This window comes from Nuphar pumila, chromosome 3, assembly GCF_984573655.1.
Source record: "Nuphar pumila chromosome 3, dmNupPumi1.hap1.1, whole genome shotgun sequence".
In the NCBI taxonomy this organism is placed as follows: Eukaryota; Viridiplantae; Streptophyta; class Magnoliopsida; order Nymphaeales; family Nymphaeaceae; genus Nuphar; species Nuphar pumila.
The window spans coordinates 115,173,921-115,197,978 of NC_143251.1; the positions used below are offsets into that span (position 1 = coordinate 115,173,921).

Genomic DNA, 24,058 nt, shown 5'->3' on the forward strand with positions numbered 1-24,058 from the left:
TGACCAGCGGCCTAGGCCCCATCCCACTATGCCAAACCCGGACCATAGTTCAGATCCAACAATATTGTTGTATAACTGGTAGGAGTCTGCCTAACCCCAGCTTGTCTTTAAAAAAAAATCTCTCATGTTTTAGTTAAGGATTACTTCAAATAGGCCAGCAAACTAATAAACGAGTTCCAGAATTTTGAACTAACTCTCTCAAGTTGGGATAAGTTATCCCATTGTTCTGTACCACAAGATCCCATATTATCCCAATTTAGATTAGTCTAGGTCAGGATGCCATATCCTTGTATAAATTATTATTATTATTATTATTATTATTATTATTATTATTATTATTATTATGATGGTGATGGAATTGCCATAAAAATGGAGCAAAAAGATATTCAAGCAAAGATAGCTAGGCTACCTAATAAACAATATAGTTATTAACAAGCCGAATGAGTCATTCTAGTGGCCAGCCAAGCCGAGTTCGAGCTCATAATGATCCCAGGTTAAATGAGCCGAGTTCGAGTCGCTTGTCTAAAGAAAAAATACATTGGTTTGGAGCTGGAAGAAATAGGATTGCAAAAAATACATGTGTTTGAAAAATGTGTTTGATAATGTGTTCAATACAATAATGAATATTAAAGGAAAAACGAAGGATAATCCGAAGGCCCGTATGGATTTAAAATTAATATGTAAAAGACCAGAATTGGAACTCAAAGAGTATAATGGCAAAGTACTGAAACCAAAGGCAAAGTACGTGCTCGGACCTGATCAAATAAAACATGTATGTCAATGGTTGAGACAACTAAGATTTCCAGATGGATATGTCTCTAACATTGCTCGGGCTGTGAAGATTGACGATGGACAGTTATATGGGTTGAAGAGCCATGATTGTCATATCTTTATGCAACGATTGATACCCCTAGCATTCCATGATATGTTAGACAAACCTATATGGGGGGTATTGTCTGAGTTGAGCAGATTTTTCAGAACATTGTGCGCATCGGAGGTCGTTGTATCAGATGTAAAGAATCTCGAGGACTCTGTCATCACCATTGTTTGTCTGCTAGAAAAGATATTTCTGCCAGCATTTTTCGATGTTATGGAACATTTGATCATACATCTGCCATATAAACTAAGGGTTGGTGGCCTTGTGCAATATCGATGGATGTACCCATTTGAAAGGTATATGTTTTTCTATATTTGTCTCTTTAATGACAGATATTTAAAATTTGAAATGTATATTCTTGTCAGATGCATGTTCAACCTAAAAAAAAAGGTTCATAATAAAGCAAGAGTAAAAGGCTTTATTTGTGAGGCGTACACTTTAGAAGAGATTTCAAATTTCTCATCTATGTACTTCGAACTTCATATTCCAACACGTTACACATGCCCGCCCCGTAACGATGATGGAAAATAAGTAACTGTAGCTGACAAGCTGTCGATATTTCAACCACTTGGGCATGCATTTGGTAGTTGCCGATCAAGGCTATTGACAGATCGAGAGCAAGATGCAACACACATCTATATTATTTTTAATTGCTCAGCGATCGACCCATACATCGAGTAAGTATATGTATATGCAACTCAATTATAAATCCTTTTATGTTCTATATGTGGATACATGGCTCGGTAATATAAGTAATTGTGGTTTGCAGACGATTTGATCTGGAGTTGCAAAGCCAAGTTTCACATCTCACTGATGTAGAAGTACAAAAAGAACATGAAACTAAGTTTGTGGAGTGGTTGAAACAGTTGGTAAAGAAGCTAACATAAATTTTGTACTTATAAACAACACTAAGTTACTTAATTGATCGTGATCACAAACATTGTTTATGTATGTGCGTAGGTTCGCCATGGTGATGTTAAAGATCAAGGAATATGTGATTTAGAAAATGGTCCGACCAAAGTTGTGCAATGCTACAACGGGTATATCGTAAATGGTTATCGATTCCATACAAAAAACTACGGTATAAAAAAATCAACGATAAATAGTGGCGTGTGTGTCAAGGGTAGCAGCTATGGTGAAAATGAACATGATTACTACGGTGTTATAGAGGAAATAATGGAGTTGACTTACTTAGGCATGAATAACAGGGTTACGATATTCAAGTGTTATTGGTTTGATCCAACTGCAATAAGACTCGACAAAGCTTCAGGCATTGTGGAGGTGAATCATAAATCCAGGTTTGGAACATATGAACCATTTATATTAGCCTCGCAAGCTCAACAAGTTTATTATACTTCATATCCGAGTATAAAAAAGTCAGATAGAAATGAATGGTGGGCAATTTTCAAGGTGAAGTTCAAACTATACCCCGAGTATGATCAGTTACAGGAAGATGAGTTAGCTGAAGGCAGCGATTACTATCAATCAGATGATGTCTATGACTTCGCTTATGGTCACGATGTTGCGCATGATATGCATGTCATATCTCCATTGGCCGATGAAACATTCATAGAGGAATGTGATCCAAATGATGTACCAAGTGGATGGGCAAACAATGAAGAAGAAGAAGAAGAAGAAGAAGAAGAAGAAGAAAGTCAAATTAGTGACGAGGAAGAATTCTCAAGCTAGTGAGCAAAATCTTATACTACAAACCTCTATTTAAATGCATTGCAGTACTTGATGTGAGTTGTATTGCAATACTTGGTGTGAATGATTAAAAATTTTATTTGAATGTATTGTAATACTTGATACGAATGATTCGAATGCATTGCAATACTTGGTGTGAATGATTAAAAATTTTAATTGAATGTATTGTAATACTTGATACGAATGATTCGAATGCATTGCAATACTTGATGTGAATGATTTGAATTATTTGAATGTATTGTAATACTTGATGCAAATGCATGAGTTGTATTGCAACACTTGATGTGAATGATTAAAAATTTTATTTGAATGTATTGTGATACTTGATACGAATGATTTGAATGCATTATAATACTTGATGTGAATGATTTGAATTATTTGAATGTATTGTAATACTTGATACGAATGATTCGAATGCATTGCAATACTTGGTGTGAATGATTTCAATTATTTGAATGTATTATAATTTATGTAATGAATGATTTGAATTATTGCAATACTTGATGTGAATGATTTGAATTATTTGAATGCATTGTAATACTTGATGCGAATGATTTGAATGCATTGCAATGCTTGATGTGAATGACTTAAATGCATTGTAATACTTGATGTGAATTATTTGAATGTATTGTATGACATATGTTATTTGTTAGAATATGGTTCGTGGAGGTTATAGTGGTCGCTCATCCAGTAGTAGCCAGGCTCAGCCTTCATCTTCACGGGCTCCTGTGATAGGTATATCATATAACTAATTGGATGCTTGATTAGTTCAAATGCGCATTCTGAGAATTTCTAACGTATTTTTTTACAGATGATGTTGCGCCTGTACACGACCCACCTACACCAGTTGATCACACAAGTCAAGAGTCAACACAGGAAACAGGGTCTTCTCAGGCTGGCACAAGAAGACTCATTCGAATAGTGTATATCGATAATCGACCGTAAGTATTTTGTTTTCAATTATTGCATATCTTATAAATATTTTATATTAATATTTACTGTGTAACAATTCATGTGCAGCACGAGGTTTGAGCCACAAGAAGTAGTACGGGAGATTAGGAATTCACTTCTTCAACATCTACTAGGACCGGTTGCTCAATGGAAAGAGTACCCAAAGGAGGTGTTAGACAGATTGTGGTCCTCATTCATGGTATACAGTTGTTCCTCATAGTTAATGTGTTTCATATTTAATTTATTTAAGTAATGTCTACTAACTTTCTGAAAAATATTTGTAGGCTTTGAATCGCTTCGCAACTACGGTGGAAGAAAATGATGCAAGGAAGGTGTGGCAGAAGGTGGTTGCCAATCGATTTGCAGACATGCTGCACACTATGAAGACTGCAGCAAAAAAAGCATCTGGCGTAGTAGATGATCCATTACTGTGGAAGCGCCATGACCCTATTACTATCAGGAGAGATTACTAGGATGAAATGTGTGATAAGTGGGCGGGAGATGCATTTAGAAATCGCTCTGCGAAGGCTGCACAAAATCGATCAAAGATGCCCGAAGCCCATCTACACACAGGTGGATCTAAGGCATTTGGGAGCCACCTGAAGAAAATTGTAACTCATCAATATATAATATTAATTTTATAAGTATTGTTGCAAACTTGTGTATTAAATCTTTTGTCATTTAACTTCGCAGGAAGCAGAAAAAGGAGGCAGTGTACCATATAAGGATGTGTTTGTTGAAACACATAAACGGAAGACCACGGGAGTCTTCGTATCAGAGAAGGCGAGAACGACAACGGTATGTATTTATTCTATTAATAATCATTGCAATATATATGCAAGTTATCATAATGTTATCATTAATTATTAATGAATACTTTAAACATTATTTTGTAGGAGGCATATGAGCAACAGATGGTAGAGCGATATGGCGATGACGCTACTCAGCATCCATTATTTGATCCTACAGCATGGGTGACTGCAGCAGGTGAACCCAAAAAAGGTCGCGTGTTCGGGTTTGGGAGTAATATGAACACTTCACCAGTTATTGCTTCTTTCAGTTACGGCTCATCGACTTCTTGCGCCGACATAAGCTCCAAGCAGCAGACTATTTTTTCCGGTGATGATGTACGCCAGATCGTTACGGAATCACTGAATAACTACTTTCATGACACCGTCGCCCCCTTTCTCTGAAATGAGATCAACAATCTTGTTCTGAACAGGGGATCTTCGATTCCAGGTCCCTCTTAGGTATAATCACATATTCAGTTTTTTGTCTGCCTTAGAACACATATGAGCATAATCAAATCACATATATAACTTTTTGCCTGCATTAGAGCACATATGAGCATGATAGAATCAGATATAGAGTTTTTTGCCTGCCTTAGAGCACATATGAGCATGCTATAATAACATATAGAGTTTTTTTATTGCCTTAGAGCACATATGAGCATGCTATAATCACATATAAAAAATTTTGCCTGCCTTAGAGCACATATGAGCATGCTATAATCACATATTCAGTTTTTTGACTGCCTAAGAATACATATGAGCATGATAGAATCACATATAAAGTTTTTTTGACTGCCTTAGAACACATATGAGCATGATAGAATCACATATAAAGTTTTTTTGACTGCCTTAGAGCACATATGAGCATGCTATAATCACATATTCAGTTTTTTGACTGCCTAAGAACACATATGAGCATGTTATAATCACATATTCAGTTTTTTGACTGCCTTAGCACACATATGAGCATGATAGAATCACATATAGAGTTTTTTTATTGCCTTAGAGCACATATGAGCATGCTATAATCACATATAAAGTTTTTTTGCCTGCCTTAGAGCACATATGAGCATGCTATAATCACATATTCAGTTTTTTGACTGCCTAAGAACACATATGAGCATGTTATAATCACATATTCAGTTTTTTGACTACCTTAAAACACATATGAGCATGCACAAATCACATATACAGTTTTTTTACTGCCTTAGAACATATATAATTTATAATAGAATCACATATAAATTTTTTTGCTTTGCCTGCCTTAGAACACATATGAGCATGCTATAATCACATATTCAATTTTTTGACTGCCTTAGCACATATACGAGCATGATCAAATCAAATATATAGTTTTTTGCCTGCCTTAAAGCACATCTGATTATGGTAGAATCACATATAGAGTTTTTCTAGCTGCCTTAGAACACATATGAACATGCTATAATCACATATTCAATTTTTTTACTGCCTTAGCACACATATGAGCATGATAGAATCACATATATAACTTTTGCCTGCCTTAGAGCACATATGAGCATGATAGAATCACATATAGAGTTTTTTATTGCCTTAGATCACACATGAGCACATGATAGAATCACATATAGTGTGTAATTTATTTCATTATATTTTGTTTATTAATACTGACTGTTCTTTTCTTGTGTAGGCTGCTAGCGATAATCAGCGTAGTGGAGCTGAAGGGACAGATAAAGACAATGAACAAGAAGACGCACAAACTCTTGGCGATGATTAGAAAACTGTGTTGAAGAAGTTCTATTTTTTATGTTTCCTAATTGTAATTGTTGAATTGTAAATAATTAAAGTTGTTAATTTTAAGGTGGAACGATTAATTGTTGTAGATTCTTGTTATATGGAATTTTTTTTGTGGTTTGTTTTTTATTTACAGGAAATATAAATTGTACAGGAAATATAAATTGTACCGTTCTCGGTATTTAATTTTCAAATATTTTTTTTTTAATTTTTTTTCGTGTTTGCGACGGAACCATCCGTCGCTATTCATATAAATCTAGCGACGGCATAGCGACGGAAGTAAATCCGTCGCCAAGCCGTGGTCGCCGTTTAGTACCGGCGGATTGGCGACGGAATACAGTGCTCGTTAGTCCGTCGCAATTAGCGACGGACCTGGCGACGGAATAAATCCGTCGCCAGTTAGCGTCGAAATATTCGCGACGTAAGCATACTGTCGCCTCGTTGTCGCTAATCCGTCGCTACGCCTGTTAGCGACGGATTAGCGATGGAATGTGGTCGTCGCTAATTAGCGGCTTTGTTGTAGTGTTTACGAGCCGAACATGAGCCGACCCACAGGCGATGCTTGTTTCCCTATCCTAGGTGTACAAATGGGCCAAATGAACCAAACATAGGGTCTTCAAGCTTGGCTTGCAATTAAACGAGTCCAGCTCGAGCTGGCTCATTAAAGAACACATTTCTCAAAAATGAAAATAATAAAATTAGGACTCTAAACCTACCGAACCAAATTTAAAGAACTCATTTACAAAATAATACTGTTTCAAAGTTGTAATAGGATTTGAACTCATTTATCAGCCAGAGGCCCTCCAATGTTTGGTCGGTGATGGCCTTCAAAAAGCTCATTTATGCCAATAAACTTGGTGACCAAGTCAGTTGTTCTTAGGGGTGTCAACGGGCTGGATCTGGTTCGGATCCAGGTGGAACCAGACCAGGATCTGATTTAAGGTGCTAGTAGCCTGGTATTGGTTTGGGATTTCGGTCCAATTGGACCCACTATAAGAGAAACCATGCCTGTAGGATTATGTGGTCATAAGGCTGTTGGATTCTGATATTGGATCCCGTGTGGCCATAGGGTCTCACAAATAAAACTCATAACTCTTATGTATATTGGATCTAAGTATTGGAAGTAGAGTTAGTCATTGGATCTCACAAGAGAATCCAATAATCCAAGACTAGTGGGTCATTGATATGTGAGTCATTTAAAGAGTGGTGGATCCAAAACTCATTGGATTTCCAATACGGTTGGGATATTTGAGCCACTAAAATAGTGGTGGGCCCATAATTCATAGAATTCTCACACGTCTGAGAGAAGTGTTATAAAGATTAGACTGGAAATCGGCTACTTAAGGGAGGCTAGATATGAGTCCCTGCATTCTGCAGGAGAGATTGATATATGTATCGAGATGATCTCTCCAACAACAACTCGTTAACCACCATCTCCCATTCACTTCTCCTTCGTCTCTCTGGTGTTCCTTCCTTACTGTGCACAACTGGATCCCAGAAAACCAACAAAGGCAGCCATTGAGAGGGCCACCCTAGCCACGTGTTATGTAATAGTTAATAGTATTAATCATCAAAAGAACATAAATTAAGAAATAATAAAACACTATAGAAAACATGGTTACATAGCATGTTTCAAAGGGTTGTGACCCTTGAGGTTGAATGGCCATTTCTCTTTTGGGTACACCCCAATTCAACCCCACTTTGATGTATACATATATGGCTCCAGAGGCCGATTTTACAATACAATACATCCACAAAAACACTGTTAGAATCAAGAAAGAAATCTAACATGCAAATACTAGATGTGATTCAAAGCTCATGCATGCCCTTGGTGATTTACAATGCATGCCCTTCAACCTTGTTGTCACTGCTTCCCAAAGTGCACTTATTTTGCTAGCAATGGGATCAAAGTCACTCGATCTCTCCCTGTTGGTGCTCGTGGATGCAATCGGCGTGCTACATTGGCTCGAGAACAAAATCAGACACTCCTGAATAACAGAAATTGAAAGATTTTTTTTTTTGCGAAAAAGATTAGTAAATTATTTGTTTCTCCCTCAAAACAAACAGTGATAATAAGAATCCTGTTTATAAGTCGAACATGGTAGTTCCTAAGTGACTTACCCGTTTGGAGTTCTTCGGTGCCAAAGATTCTGGTACCGGAGTATCTGTTGTATGAGTGCCCCTGAAGAGATTCATCCACTCACTGCAAGGACATAGAGAGAGCGTGAACAAAAAACAAAAATCAGTTTTTTATTTGTTTGTTTTTTTGGGGCATTGCCAGAATATATAGATTGTTGCTGGAAAACCGGGTGTCGTCGGAGTCATCGACTGTTGCCGACGAAAATAAAACCTCCAAAGCGATTTCTGTAGACTGCGGAAACCGCCGCTGGTACGATGGTGGTAGGTTACCGGAGAAGAGGGAAAAAAATCATTCAGTTTACACCCAAAACCCACGTTATTTTTAATCAGATCCAGATTTTGCTACCCAATCTATCTAATCACATTCAAATTCAGGTCAGTTATCAGGTTACATCCGACCCGTTGGCATCTCTTCTTTGCATGATAATCATCGTTCCATGCGTGTATCAGGAGCCGGGGGGGAGAGGGTGGTGTATGTTCGCCCCCGATGATTCACTGAATCCCACGTCTATGTTCGGGGGATCGAATGAGCGCTACGTATTCATGCACATGGGGCTCGTATTCCTGTGTATGTTGACATAACTTTGCATCGGACTCTGGTGCTGTTGCAAAGACTTAATCACCCTTACTTGCTTTTCTTGCCCTGAAATGACGGTTCGAGGAAATGACAAAAATATCCTCCATTCAAAAGTTGTGAAACGACAGGTCGATAAAAGGACAAAAAAGTCCTCCATCCAGAAAGTTTGATGTTAACCATTTAAAGTGGAGACGTTCCCTATTCATTAAACTCCTGCGCCATCTGCTGTAACAGTTGCTCCCATTATCAACCCAAACTTTGCCTTCGTCTCCAGTCGAGCTTTCCGCCTTGTTTTTTATCCTGTTGTACAAGACACTGTCGCCTTCTCGTTCCTGCCTTGTGTTACAAAACATTCCACTGTCTTCTTTTATTTGTCGTTGTTGTTAGCCATTATAGAAAAAAGCAATGATGCACAAACATTCCAACCAGTGCCATTAAGGCAGCGTGAGTAGTTTTTCATCTCATCATGCTATCGATGAAGAAGGCATGTCGTCTTGTGTGCCATTAAGACATTGTTTGGTTATTGCAGGTAGATCTTGTTCTTACGAAGGTTGGAAACTTATCGATATTTATAAGACGCTAAGACCTATTGACAAGAATGCTTGTTTGCAGATGCTAGGAAGGGCCTCTACCCCATCAGGTATCCTACATTCACTCATCATATGCATTGTATTTCAAACCGCTGTATTAGTAACAGACTCCTGTTTTTATGAGATACATTTTTGTTAGTTAATATCGATTTGTTTGCTATTATGCTCAAGTTCTTCCTTATCGATTTGTAATTTATTGTGCGATATATTTATCGACCTTTTAGATAGTATGGTTTTGTATCGTCGAGTTGTAAGTTATTATGCTGAACTTCCATATCGATTTTCAATATCTTACAAATCGCTATACATATCATTTTGTAAGATATTATATGTTTTGTAATATGTATTTGTAAGATATTTGTACACAGACTTTGAAAACGTGTGGATGCAGAAACACATCGTTACACGCATGGCGGGGCGATTTTTGCATGCATATCGCTGCTATCTCAGTGACTTCTATTGAACTCGCTTTAGAGCCTCGCGTTATCGTCAACACACATGTAGGACATGTGTATTTTATTGGCATGGTAAGCGACAAGTCGATGCTCAGTATAAGCAAACATCAAACCGCACTTGCTTTGATACTTTCATTCATTAAATCGTTGCTTTGACTTGCTTAACCCTAGTGGTATCCGTTGTTATATGCATCCTGATTAAATCGTAGTAAACCTATGCCGCTTGCTAACGCAAATTGATATATTGCTTACAAAACATTCTACTGTCTTCTTTTATTTGTCGTTGTTGTTAGGCATTATGGAAGAAAGCAATGATACACAAACATTCCAACCAGTGTCATTAAGGCAGCGTGAGTAGCTTTTCATCTCATCATGCTATCGATGAAGAAGGCATGTCGTCTTGTCTGCCATTAAGGCATTGTTTGGTTATTGTAGGTAGATCTTGTTCTTACGAAGGTTGGAAACTTATCGATATTTGTAAAACGCTGGGACCTATTGACAAGAATGCTTGTTTGCAGATGCTAGGAAGGGCCTCTACCCCATCAGGTATCCTACGTTCACTCATCATATGCATTGTATCTCAAACTGCTGTATTAGTAACAGACTCCCGTTTTGTTAGTTAATATCGAGTTGTTTGCTATTTTGCTGCAAACACAAATTGATATATTGCTTAAAACATTGTTGAGCTTATCATCAGGTTGTAATAAAGATGATGTAGCTCAACCAATCAAAAGATCTGGAGAATTGAATATTTATACTTATGACGCAACTGAAGAATTGAACATCTGCACTAACGATGCACATGAAAAGAAGGGTGCAGGCATTAGACCCACTCTTGACTTGAATGTTCCAGTGGAAGAAATGCAATTCAATGATGAGGTAGACTACCGTGACAGTGCACATAATAAAAGTGTAGGCACCGGGAATGTACACGGAAGTACACTTGACTTGAATATTCCAGAAGAAGAAATGCAATTCAGTAATGAGGTAGATTTTGATGTCAGTACACTTAATAAAACCGTAGAAACTGAGAATGTACATGGAATTACACTTGACTATGTTCCTGTAGAAGGAATGCAGTTTAATAACGAGGAAGATGCATATAAATTTTACAATGATTATGCCTTAAAAGTTGGCTTCAGTATGAGAAGGTTTTCTTCGTCAAAAAATACACAGGATATCTTGGTTAGAAAGACATATGTCTGTTCCAAGCAAGGTTGGAAGAAATCAATGGGAAATCCAACAAGGAGCATGCCAGAATCAAGATGTGGATGTCAGGCGAGATTGGTTTTGAGAAGACATCGAATGAGAAATTTATCGCGCGTACTTTAATCAGTGATCATAATCATGATTTATCTGCATCATTTATGACTCCTATGCTAAGGTCACATCGTAAAGTAACTGTAGCGCATGCTGCAATGACTGAAATAGCCGATAGCGCCGGCATTGCACCAAGGAAGACATATAATTTGTTTACCCGCATAGATGGTGGTCGCGAAAATGTGTCATTCACACCTTTGGATCTAACAAACCACTTGAGAATGAAGAGGACAGATAACATGAAGAACAGAGAAATATGTTGTTTGGTTCGTTACTTACAGAATAAATCGAGCAATGAACATGGTTTCTTTAGTGCAATGCAAGTGGACGAAGATGGATATGTTGTGAATATGTTTTGGGCAGATTCAAAGTCTAGAGTAGATTATGAATGCTTCAATGATGTGCTTGTGTTTGATACTACAGTAAAGATTAATACTGAACAATGGCCATTTGCGCAGTTTGTGGGAGTGAACCATCATGCACAGAGTTGTATATTAGGCGGTGCTTTTGTGTATGACCAGACCAAGGAAAGCTTTGAGTGGTTGTTCAGAGTATTTACACAGGCAATGAACGAGAATCATCCTGAAATAGTACTTACAGATGGTGATCACGCAATTGCGGCTGCAGTGCTTCATGTGTGGCCAGATGCACATCATCGCCTATGTTTGTGGCATATCTTTCAAAATGCAGCAAAGAACATAGGACACATATTTAATCAGAATACAGGGTTTGACAAAAAGTTTACAAGGTGTGTACTTCATAGCGTAGACGAGATCACCTTTAAGTCAGATTGGGACAAAATGATTAAGACATACGACCTTACTGACTGTCTATGGTTACAAAATTTATATGCAGAAAAAGAGAAGTGGGCATTGGCCTATGGAAGACAATACTTTTGTGCAGGTATGATAAGCACACAAAGAGCCGAATCTATGCATGCCACCCTGAAGAAAACCCTGTATTCATGTTTAACAATGTTTCATTTCATGGAACAATATGAATTATTTGTAGACGGTCTAAGACAGAATGAGCTTGAACAATACGTGAAATGCTTCAATACACGACCTCTAACTTTTGGCATGAACATATTGATGAGACCTGTAGCTCTGTATACACTAGCTGTATTTGAATGGATCAAGAAAGAGGTGTTACATGTCATGAATTGCAAAATAGAAGGACTCGTGCAAACCGAGAATATGCACAAATACCATATTTTTTGTCAGGGCGAAAAGCATTAGGAAAGGCAAGAAGCACATGTCACGTACAATGTTGACAACAGAAGGGTAGAATGTTCGTGCAAAATGTATGAATTCAAAGGTATTCTATGTTGTCATGCATTAAAGGCACTCAATCAAGAGAAGATACAAGAAATACCTGAGTCTTACGTAATGCGAAGATGGACGAGACGCGCGAAGATTGAAATGCTCGTTATAGACAATGCGAGTAAATCTGGTGTTGACGAGAAGTGTCACATAGCCTCCCGTTACCAACAACTGTGTAGGTCATTCATGCATGTTGCGGATTTGGCATTGAGAAGTGAAGAAGGCTATGCATGTGTGAGAAAAGCTGCAACGGAGTTACTTAAAAACATGGAGTTAATTCACATTAAGTCCATTGCAACGAATGAATACCAACCGAAGATAATTGGATCGAACAACATAGGTCAAAATCATATTTCGCTTGACACTCCCGAAAAGTTGCGCCGAAGCGTAAACATTATCTTCAACAAGTCAGTAGTGAACGTTGTTGATTATGATGGACATATTCATGAAGCGAAGGGTATTAAAAGAAAACCTGCCTCTGATCGCAGTCGTCTGAGGGCAAAGGGTGCAATAGAATTGGTTGGCAAGAAAAGGACTAAGAAACAACCAACCTGTAATAAAAAACAACAAAGCCCTTCGAATGAACAGGTATGCAAAACATTATATTGCTTCCCATTGCGTGAAGCTTATCAAATAGCTAACTCGTGTAATGTCCATCATGCAGCAATACCCTGCAGAAGTACCACCAAACGTTCAAACCTACATTTCTCCCGACCAGATTTCCGGCAACGATCGCTACAGTTTTACAAGTCTTTTGGTATGTAATCAATGTTGCGAGGAGGTATGCATTTCTTGTGAAACTTAATTCAGTGTCTAATATTTTCTCTTTCATGACAGACTCTGATGCATTCGACAGATAGGTATGGGACACAGGAATCTCGTGTGGGTTATTAATTTAGTTAGCATGCCTCTTTGCATGCCCCGATCTCCACAATGCCGGATTTGTTGAGAGTTTATAGTCATTTGTCACTGACGACTTGCGGTTCGTGGTTTGATTTGCTTAAATCGATAGATAGTGATATTTTGCTTCTGCAGGAAGTCGATTGATGACATCACTGTATGGCGATTTGTGGTTATCGTTGATTAGCGATATGTGGCATCGCAGCGTAGTGATTTGAGTGTATTGTTCGAATGTCAAACAAAGCGGGATGACAAAGGTTGCTCAAGTAAGCTTTTTTCAGGCAATGAGCAAGGTTGCTCTTCATTTTATGATCTAAGTATGCTATCACCTGCGCGGTTGAAAGCCTACTTAGATCATAAAATGAAGCGCAACCTTGCTCAATGCCCCAAAAAAGCTTACTTGAACAACCTTTGTCATCCCGCTTAGATCGATAGTCGAACAATACCCTCAAATCACTATGCTGCGATGCCACAGATCGCTATTCAACGATAACCACAAATCGCCATACAATGATGTCATCAATCGACTTCCTGTAGAAGCAAAAAATCGCTAACAGCCGCTACTCATAAATCACTCTCCAACTCACAGCAAAAAGTATCCAGCGATGGCAACAAATCCTTATCCAGATGACAGCACATTCGCTTTCCCGCATTAACCACAACTGTCTACGCAGGGAATACGAACTCTACTTACGCAGCTCCTAGCGATAATCACTAATCGAAGCTTACACTTCTTCGGCGCCATGCCTGGACGAAGAGAGATCAACCATGGAACAAAGAAGGAATTCCGGTCAATTTACCAACTTTAGTTGGCAAAGCTATGACCTAGCGTCGATTCAACTTCTTCTACAGCAAATCTTTCGTGTTCCCAACACCTCCAATTGCCTTTTGAAATCATTATTGTTATCTTGTGAAAAGTTGTATCCATATATTATAAATAAAAGGCTACTCAATGTGTCTTTTCTCTTCCTCACTTCATTTCTTAAGAGGTAAGTAAACCTCTTCATCTGGTGCAGGGGGAACTTTGTTCGCTTTAACAGTGGAAGTGCAAGTGTGAGTGGTACTCCACAATTTCTCACAATCGCTATGTAGTTCAACCCGTGGGATCTTTCCGATCCGTGGGGTTTTTATCAACAAACGTTCATTATCGCATTATACTAGTATCGTTTAACACCGCAAATCGGTGTTGACTAACACCCTTTACAAAGGCCGAGTATTGCTGCACAAATCGCTTTCTCGCGATAACCACAACTCGCTATGCAGCGAATATGAAGTCGAATTATGTAGTTCCAACGGATAATCATAAATGTTTGATTTGTCGTACAATATTCATTGATCATGTTGGTTGAGCAGTACATCTTTTAGGTCATAAATAGTCGCACAAGTACTGGAAGCTGTGTTTGTCTTCTACTTCGTGAACCAGCAACAATCAAACCGACGGTTCCTTCATAAACTTGGAGATCCGCCCTCAAACATAGAAAATTATGGTCGGTGACGCAAACGAAGACAACTACACGACCAACAATGGTGAATCATGGGTATATTGTCTACACATCGTCTACATGTTCAGCAAAATCCGTCTCTTTCATGTCGTTTTTTAAGATATGTTTTTGTGTACTATATAATGTAATTTCAATATCGTTCGTTGCAATGTCCGCATTCATTTCAGTCGAACATCCACCGACGAAGTTGGGTGAAAACTTAGTCAATCACTCCTGGAGGACATCAACCGAATGCGCAGTGAATTCGCACAATACAACATGATCAATAATTTTGTTATTATGAAACTAGTAACAGTTGTTTATATACGTAAGCCATGTGTACGTGCGTTAACAACAACATATTTGCTGCAAACAGACTATATCTGATTTCGTTAATTATATTAAAAGCAACACACCAAGCCAGACTGTAAGCGTCGTCAGCTCGTATTTCATGGTATATCGGTTGTATTTTATGTTGCTTTTCTTTATTAATTTAGTCCAATTGATTTGTATGTTAACGTTGGTGTTAGCAATGTTTCGGTTTGCAGACTATTTTACGCTGTTTGCCATACTCCAATGAATTTCAAGACAGCATACCTTATTGGGTTAACGGTAATCACTGCAGAGACCTTTTGTCAAGTAAAAAGGTAAGCAAACAAACCTAGAGTGCAATATTACAGCATAACAGTGCTAACAACATTTTTTCGATCTATTTGCAGATATTGATTCCTACACTCTGGCAATCTGAAAAGCATTGGGTCTTATACGTGATGAATTTACACGAAAAACAACTATGGTGTTACAATTCGTTGGAAGTTGACAGTGGTTTACGGCTAGACATTTCTCATCTCGTAAGTTTCAATATCTATGTGAGGAACAAGTCGTGTACTGGGGTCATGAATTTACTGTCGGTCGCATTATTCTCAGATCGGTTTCCTCAAAGCCATTTTGGGAGTCGATGTTAGCGAGTGGATCTATTGCACGACATACCATGCTCCTTTACAAGATAATGGCGTTGATTGCGGCGTATTTATAATGAAGTACATTGAAGCGATATACAATGGTGCAGAACCCTGTTTCGCCGCTGTATGCCATTTCTTCGCCTCTGTTATTGGGGATTAAGTGCATGTCTATTGCTTCTACTTTACAATCTGTTTTTGCAGGTTGATATACCCGGATTCCGCGAAGAACTCTGCAAAAAGTTGACGTCCTTTCTAATTGCGGAGGAGAAACTGACGGAGGCCTCGCGAGGATCTAAAAGGCTTGTAATTGATAAAAGATGTGCGCCCAACCCGCGTGATTGGAGAAACTGAAGGAGGCGTCGCGAGGATCTAAAAGGCTTGTAATTGACAGTCGCAGAGTGAGACTGCGATGTATGCAATGAACAAAGATTTCTAATGTTCGAAATGATAATATTCAACATCGCTATGAAATGTCGTATGCTTAAACATCGCTTTATTGCTGGCATATGAAAAAAGTGGTGAATAAGAGTCATTAATGTCGCTTTCGTATTTTACGAACAGTACAAAGTGATACGCTTGGTGGTCTAACGTCAACTACACTGCTACCACCATGAAAACTTGTGTAAGAATTTGAAAATTTCTTGAATTTTAAATGACGTTTCCTTCAATTATGATCTTGCAGACATATGAAAAAAGTATAGACGGATACGACAACTGCGTCAAAGCCGCCTATATACTCGATTCAAGAACAAGTCGTTTATGCAGGAATTGTCGATTTGTCGGTTCCTTATTCGCGAAGCAAAGTGGAACTGTGTGTTGTGTCATTCAAATATTAATAAAATGTCTTATCACCCTCCGTCAGTTTTCAAGTATATACATCGGTTTCATTAAACCAAAAGCAAATCTTCAATAAAAATGCACTCCGCATTAATGAAATTGAACAATGTCATGTCAGAGGGCTATTCTCAATAGTAATCAATGTGATTGGACCGAATTTTTTGATCTCAAATAAATTCACAAGTACGTTCACGCACGTCTCAAGAAATCGCCTTAGGTCTACATTATCGTAGGTTCAGCAATACAGCGATTTCTGAGAACAAACCTTTCTTATTGATAAGTTCACGGAATGCGATTTTTAGAAATATCTTTCGCCGTACAGTATTTTTCATTACTGAAGAACAACTTTTACCAGCATTGGTTATGCGTATACAACAATGTGATGCCAGAGGGCTATTCTCAATAGTAATCAATGCGATTGGACCGAATTTTTTGATCTCAAATAAATCCACAAGTATGTTCACACACGTCCCAAGAAATCGCCTTAGGTCTACATTATCGTAGGTTCAGCAATACAACGATTTCTGAGAACAAACCTTTCTTATTGATAAGTTCACGGAATGCGATTTTTAGAAATATCTTTCGCCGTACAGTATTTTTCATTACTGAAGAACAACTTTTACCAACATTGGTTATGCGTATACGATTTACTTTTCGTAGAACACCCGTCACCGGAACAAGATGAACACCCGTCACCGGAACGACAGCTCCGCTGAGACCTCCTCGCTAGGGAGAGGAAGAGGACGTGGTGGAGCTTCTGCTGACCATCCTCAGCGTGACTGCACCGACTGGGTTGCTGTCGAGGAGGAGGGAGAGAACGGTGATGGCGGAGCTCATTAGGTTGTACAGACAGAGCAATCGATAGGTTTCACTTTACATATTTTGTCTGTCGTTCTTTTTAAACTCAGTCAATTGTCTGCATATTTCGTAGCGTATTTCCGGCATATGTTCCTGCAACAAAACATGTAATGTGAAACCAATATATAACAAGAATAAATAATAACATCGGATACAAAGCTCATACAACGTGAAAACAAGGTTCTTCTCCATTGTATATTGCTTTAATATGCTTCATTACGAATATGCCACAATCGACCCCATTACTTTGTAAAGGAGCATCGTCAGCACAGAGCAACATCTACTCGGCAATGTCGACACCCATAAGACCGTTAAGGAATCCCGCTTGTGATAAAGGGATAATATATTACAGTCTGATCCACCTCGAATAGCTACGATTCACCTATGGGCACAAGCTTACCAAATGTATAGCGTCGCATTCTACACCACTGTAGCAGTCCAATGAGTTGTAGCACCATAGTTGTTTTTCCAAAAAAATCATCTCGTATATGACCCAATGGTCGGGATTTTGCCAGAGTGTAGGAAGTAAAATCTGCGAATCGATAAAATAATTTTTCATTCCAGAGACATATCGTGATAGGGATGTTACGACTAAACCTTGGAAAAGAGGTTTGTTCACTTACCTTTCTAAATTTCGAAATGTCTAGGCACTCATCATCGTTGTTCCAACAAGGTAGTGCATTTGTGAATCCAATGTCGTATGGCTTTCGCCGGACGTACATCTGTTGCATAAAATAGAAGGTTTAACCACCAAGAAACATGAGTATGTCATAAAAGCAAACAAAACAACAACGGACCAGACATTCCATGAAATAAGGGCTGATGATGTGTACTGTATTGCTCGTTGGGTTGCTCTGGATGTAATTGACAAAATCACACATTGTCTGGTTGCACAAATTTACGAACTTCAAAACATACAAACCGGAACGACCTAGAAATTGATAGTGGTTAAATACTTGCAAAATTACTGATAGTGTTCCCAACTGCAAATTCATCTTGCATCTGCTCGATGTCATCTACGAACTCGTCAGGGCGTTGCCGCCCACCCTTGCCTGTGGATGTTGAACTGCGTGCACCACGAGCGTGGTATTCAGGATTCAACATTGAAATTATTGTCTACAGTAAACAACACTAGTCTAAATACGACATGAAAAGGCAAATGTTGACTAAACCGCTCAGGCGTTTCAAAAAATATACGTCTTAAGCACTAGTTCTGGTACTGTGGATGTGGTTGTCTTCTTCTTTGGCGTCGTGCCTGGCCGTTTTGCTCCCATCGTCCTCTCCGTTGGTGTCGTGCCTGGTCGTTGAGCTCCTATCGTCCTCTCTGTTTGCTCCGTGCCTTGTCATTTTTCTCTCATCGTCCACTCCTTTGGCGTCGTGCCTGGTCGTTTTGCTCCCATCGTCCTCTCCGTTGCCGTCGTGCCCGGTCGTAGTGCTCCCATCGTCTTTGGCGTCGTGTCGGGTCGTATTGCTCCCATCGTCCTCTTCTTGGCCGCCATGGCTGGTCGTACTACTCCGATTGTCCCCTTCTTCGGCGCCATGCCTGGACGGAGATATCAATGGCACCTTTGCAACGCAGATACGACAATGTCGTCCTCAGTCAAATACAAAGGTAAAGTTCTTTAACGTGCCACCCTTTTTCGAAAACAACCCGCTAATTAAATGATTGCGTTTTAAATAAATAAAAATGCGTCTTTTCGCATGCCGCCCTTTTTCGATAACCACCGTCAAATTAAATAATTGTGTTCAAAGTATTTAAAAATACATCTTTCCACAAGTCGCCCTTTGCGTTTTAAATATTTAAAAATACGTCGTTTCACATGCCGGACTTTTTCGGAAACACCCCGCAAATTAAATGATTGACTTTTAAATAATTAAAAACTCGTCGTTTGTCGGTCGCATTATAACAATCTTTCAGTGGGAGATTGACACGACCCGAACAAACCCATTTTCCAGGTATGAATAATCTTTCACGATTATTCTATTGATTATCATATATGGATACATCGATATATTCATGCAACATACTTTCCTCAGCGGTTTTTTAACAGCAAACGTTCATTATCGCGGTTTGAATTGAAGGTGTCCCTGCCAGATGAACAATTGCTGATCGGGAACCGTATCGTACAGATTTTGAAGCATCAACCTTTTCTTATCGCTATTGACTGTTATCATTTACGCCGTCAGAACTCGTTAAATTATTGTTCACGGCTTACATCGTCAATCCTTTTTGCGATATTCTTTCGAGGCGGAGACAAATACAGCGATTGCTAAACAGAAATGTTATATCTTAGCGATGCCAAAGAGGTTAGGCAATGCCACGATTTCTGAACAAACATCTATTTTCGATTAAAGTTTATTTATTACCGAGATCCACAGACGAAAAGATGTAATAATAAAGAATTAAACAATAAAAGAATGTTATGTTACTACAACTCATTATACAATTACAACAAAAACCTAGCGTGATAAAAATGAAAATCTAAGATTTATTACGAGGCACTTGACAAATCAGATGAAATATTATAGACTTGTCTCTCACTTTTTATTTGTGGATTGTCTATTTTGCGTGGCCTCTTCGTTGCGAGACCTTTATTAAGAAAACTGGTCATCATCTCTACCACTGAGTTCAATTGAATCCCCATAGTGCTTACTTCTGCCCTTAATTTCTTATTCTCCCTCTCCATAACTTCGAACCTTGCGGTAGAGACAATGTTCTCTTTTGGAGCAAGTGTTCGCTCTTCCTCGCGCTTTGTTACTGAGGGACTAGTCGTGGTAACCAGAAAGAGACGACATTTTGGTTGTAGAGGTTGGGCTGCAACATGAGAAGGGGTAGTTAGGAGGCATGGGTTCACAATTTTTTCAATCTTCCGATTTTGCCGCATTGGTTTCCAATACCTTTCGAAATAGAATGGATCAAATTGTCGTCCTTCATGATCATACGATACGGCAGAGAAACTACCTAAGTTCCAATTTAATAATTCGTCCCTGTAGCGATCGTGCCAATTCATGTTCCTGCCCCCACCACTATTCATCTTCCTTCTCACTTCCAAAGGCTTATTTGGGATAGACTGCCCCAAGCCAGATTGTAGGAGAACTCGACTACCTTGCTGCAACTTGGCTTCAAAATTGTAGAATAGTCACAAATCGCGATCAGACAATCTAGCAGCCTCCGCAACAACGCCTTCATCATCGTCCTCCCCATCTCCATAAGGTCTCCACAAAACTTGTACATTGGTAATTCTTTTTAATAACGAATGACAAATATATTAAAATTTATTTACGCATGATATGGCAACAACGATATGTACTACGGAAGACAATCCTGCAGCGATGGATACTTAAGAATGCTGAACATTACAATGATTTATAATACTCAATGGTAAATGCTGATGCGATTGTAAACAATTTTAGAACGTTTACCTCGTTTAGTTGCAGCCCATCTAAAATGGACTTAGCATTATAAACTGTGACGTTTATTCTAGCCCAGCGACCGATCTTTGAAAAACCACAAATCGGAGGTCCACAACGTAGACGCAATGAGATAATATGTTCCAACGCCCACGCCTAACAAAAACAATATTATTAGTAACACCACAACCTGCAATGAGATTTATCTACAATTACTAAGTATGTAATCAACAAATACCTGAACAAATGGCCAAAATCCCCCAACTGTTTTCGTACCATTACTCGCACGGTGGAGTTGATTGTACAAGTGTGCGAGCATAGCGGCACCCTAGGCATAGTTGTCGACTTCGTCTAAGTTTGCCAGGTACTGCAGCCACATGGAACTTATTCTTGAACCAGAACAATCGGAAAATAATGTAAGACCAAAAAAATATAGAAGGAAGCCGCGCAACTCTTGGTCAGCTATTTCAGATGTATAAGTAGCGGAGTGGCCTTCTCATTTATTACGAAAAAATGAGACTTTCATTGATATGGAATTGATTCCACCATAAATACATTGACTCCATTCGTCCATCGACATTCCTAACAGAGCCGTGCATTTTTCCCTTGCATTATAGTTTGAATGCCGTAATAGGACAGCACTGCCATCACACTTAAGGCCAGTGATCCTCGCCACATCTTCTAGAGTCATAGTGATCTCAAAAGAATCAAACTGGAATGTGTTCGTCTTATCATTCCACTTATTTACCAGGTGGGTCATGGTATTCCAGCAAGTTTCAAAATATTGGTGGTCCAAAAGGCCACCGAAGTGCATATTTCGTAATCGGTCCTTCTGATATGCACTCAGCTGACCATACCACGACAGAACTACAAGCCATTGACACCGACCTTCGAGTTTTTCACCTGGTGCTCTACTTCTCCTGTGAACTCTCTCTAACACAAAATAACATATTATTCCTACCAATTATAAATTTGTTCTATTTGTATTTATAAATATTATTCTACTAACCGCTATAAATAATATTGGTTGCAGACAGACTATCACAGTAATCGATATACATATTAATACCTAACACAATAATTGCTATACCAAAATCGCTAAACATATTATTAAATCTTCACAGACAGAACAGATATATTTACCTTGGTCGCTATTTTCTCCTGTTCTCCCTCTAACCTGGGACTTTCTGGTGGGTCCACTGCCTCCAATTGCCTTTCAATCTCCATCTCTACCGGCTCTACCATCGCATGCATTTCTCTCGCCTTCCTTTTCTTGCCCTCCTTCTCCATCCTTTCTCTATCCTTCCTTTTCTCATGCTCCTTCTTCTTCCTTTCTCTCTCCCGTTTCTCCTCCTCTTTCTGCTTCCTTTCTCTCTCCTTTTTCGCCTGCTCCTGCTTCCTTTCTCTCTCCCATTTCTCCTCCTCCTTCTCCTTCCTTTCTCTCTCCCTTTTCTCCTCCTCCTTCTTCTGCTTCCTTTCTCTCTCCCTATTCTCCTCCTCCTTCTCCTTCCTTTCTCTCTCCCTTTTCTCCTCCTCCTTCTTCTGCTTTCTTTCTCTCTCCCTATTATCCTCCTCCTTCTTTTGCTTCCTTTCTCTCTCCCTTTTCTCCTCCTCCTTATGCTTCCTTTCTCTCTCCCTTTTCTCCTCCTGCATCCTTTCTCTCTCCTTTTTTGCCTCCTCCTCCTTCTCCTTCCTTTCTCTCTCCTTTTTCTCCTCATCCTTCTGCTTCCTTTCTCTCTCCATTTTCGCCTCTTCCTCCTGCTTCTTCCTTTCCCTTTCCTGCACGTCCTCCTCCTGCTTCTTCCTTTCCCTTTCCTTTTCTTCCTGCTCCTCCTTCCGCTGCCTTTCTTTCTCTTCCAGTTCTTGTTTCCTTCTTTCCTGCAATTCTTCCTCCTGCTTCTTCCTTTCTCTTTCTTTTTCTTTCTCCTCCTCCTTCTCCTTCTGTTGCCTTTCCTTCTTTTCCTCATTCTCCTTCTCCTGCCTTTGCATTTCCTTAGCTTCTTCAAACTCCTTCTCCCTCATTCGCCTTTCTTTTTCTTCCTCATACTGAGGAATATTCTGTTCATTCTCTTCCTCCTCCTTATTCATTTGTCTTCGCCTCTCCTCCGCCTCCTTCAGTAGCCTTGCCTTGTTTCGCATTGCACTACGCTCCAAGTCTCTCCTCTTACATTGCGCCGCAGTGTCCTCCACTAAATAGCTAACATACCTTTCAAACTCCTCCACATTATTCTTCCTCTTTTCCATCACCTGTGCCTTAATCCTCCGTCTTCTATCTATATTCTCATCAATATTTCTTGCCTTTGCCTTCAATTCGTCATCTTTGTTCTGCATCTTCCGTTCTTCAGAGTTCTTCATTTAGTCCGCAGCCTCGATATCTGATGGATAATCCTTCGCACAATACGATTCCAAGGCTTTTTCCCGGTCTTCATAGTTCTCAATCTTAAGTATATTTTGGTATCTTTCAAAAACCTCAGATAGATGGGACTGGCGGATCACTTCTCTAATAGACAACCCATAGAACGACGGGGTATCTCTAATCTGATGAGGCACAGACATTGCTAACCTGCACAACACATTACACGATCATCATTATTAGAAATCGTCGGAATATTTGGGTTCATAAGTACAAATCGTTGTATAAGAAGCAATCTTCAGATTGAAGAAAAAAACCTTACATGAAACTCAACGAAATGATGGAAATTTGGATATTTCAACTGTAGAGTAAGCAACAATAACAACTAATACGCAACAGAAGGTGGTTATTATGCTGCGACTGCGCGTAAGACGGAAACTGATGCTCTGAAACAAAGGAAGGGATGCTCCGACGACTCCAGATGAAAGCAAAGAATCTTTGATAGAGTGCTTAGAGCGAGAATGAATTGTTTTGAACTATTTGAATCCTACAACATAACGTTTGCTACATACGCAAACTCTGCGGAACGTTTTGGCGCGATAACGATGAAGAGCAGTTTTATCCTTTTCACGAACCGATGATTCAGTTTTCTAGAAAAAGGGCATTTATGTCCGTTCGAGAAAGATGAAGCGAATGACTGTAAATGGTACTTAAGTCTTTGCTGCGGCACCAAATTACGATGCAGTATGATGCAGAC

The 24,058-nt window shown here is 39.1% G+C and overlaps 1 protein-coding gene across 1 annotated transcript in view; it reads right to left on the bottom strand.

Moving 5' to 3' along the window:
• The window catches only part of LOC149843384 (uncharacterized), a 48,029-nt gene extending 24,726 nt beyond the window's left edge, over positions 1-23,303 (bottom strand). Inside the window, exon 1 of the mRNA XM_090000901.1 lies at positions 23,117-23,303. Within this exon, the coding sequence (XP_089857027.1) occupies positions 23,117-23,303 (187 nt within the window). The remainder of the gene's footprint in view (positions 1-23,116) is intronic.
• Between the last annotated feature and the right edge of the window lie 755 nt (positions 23,304-24,058).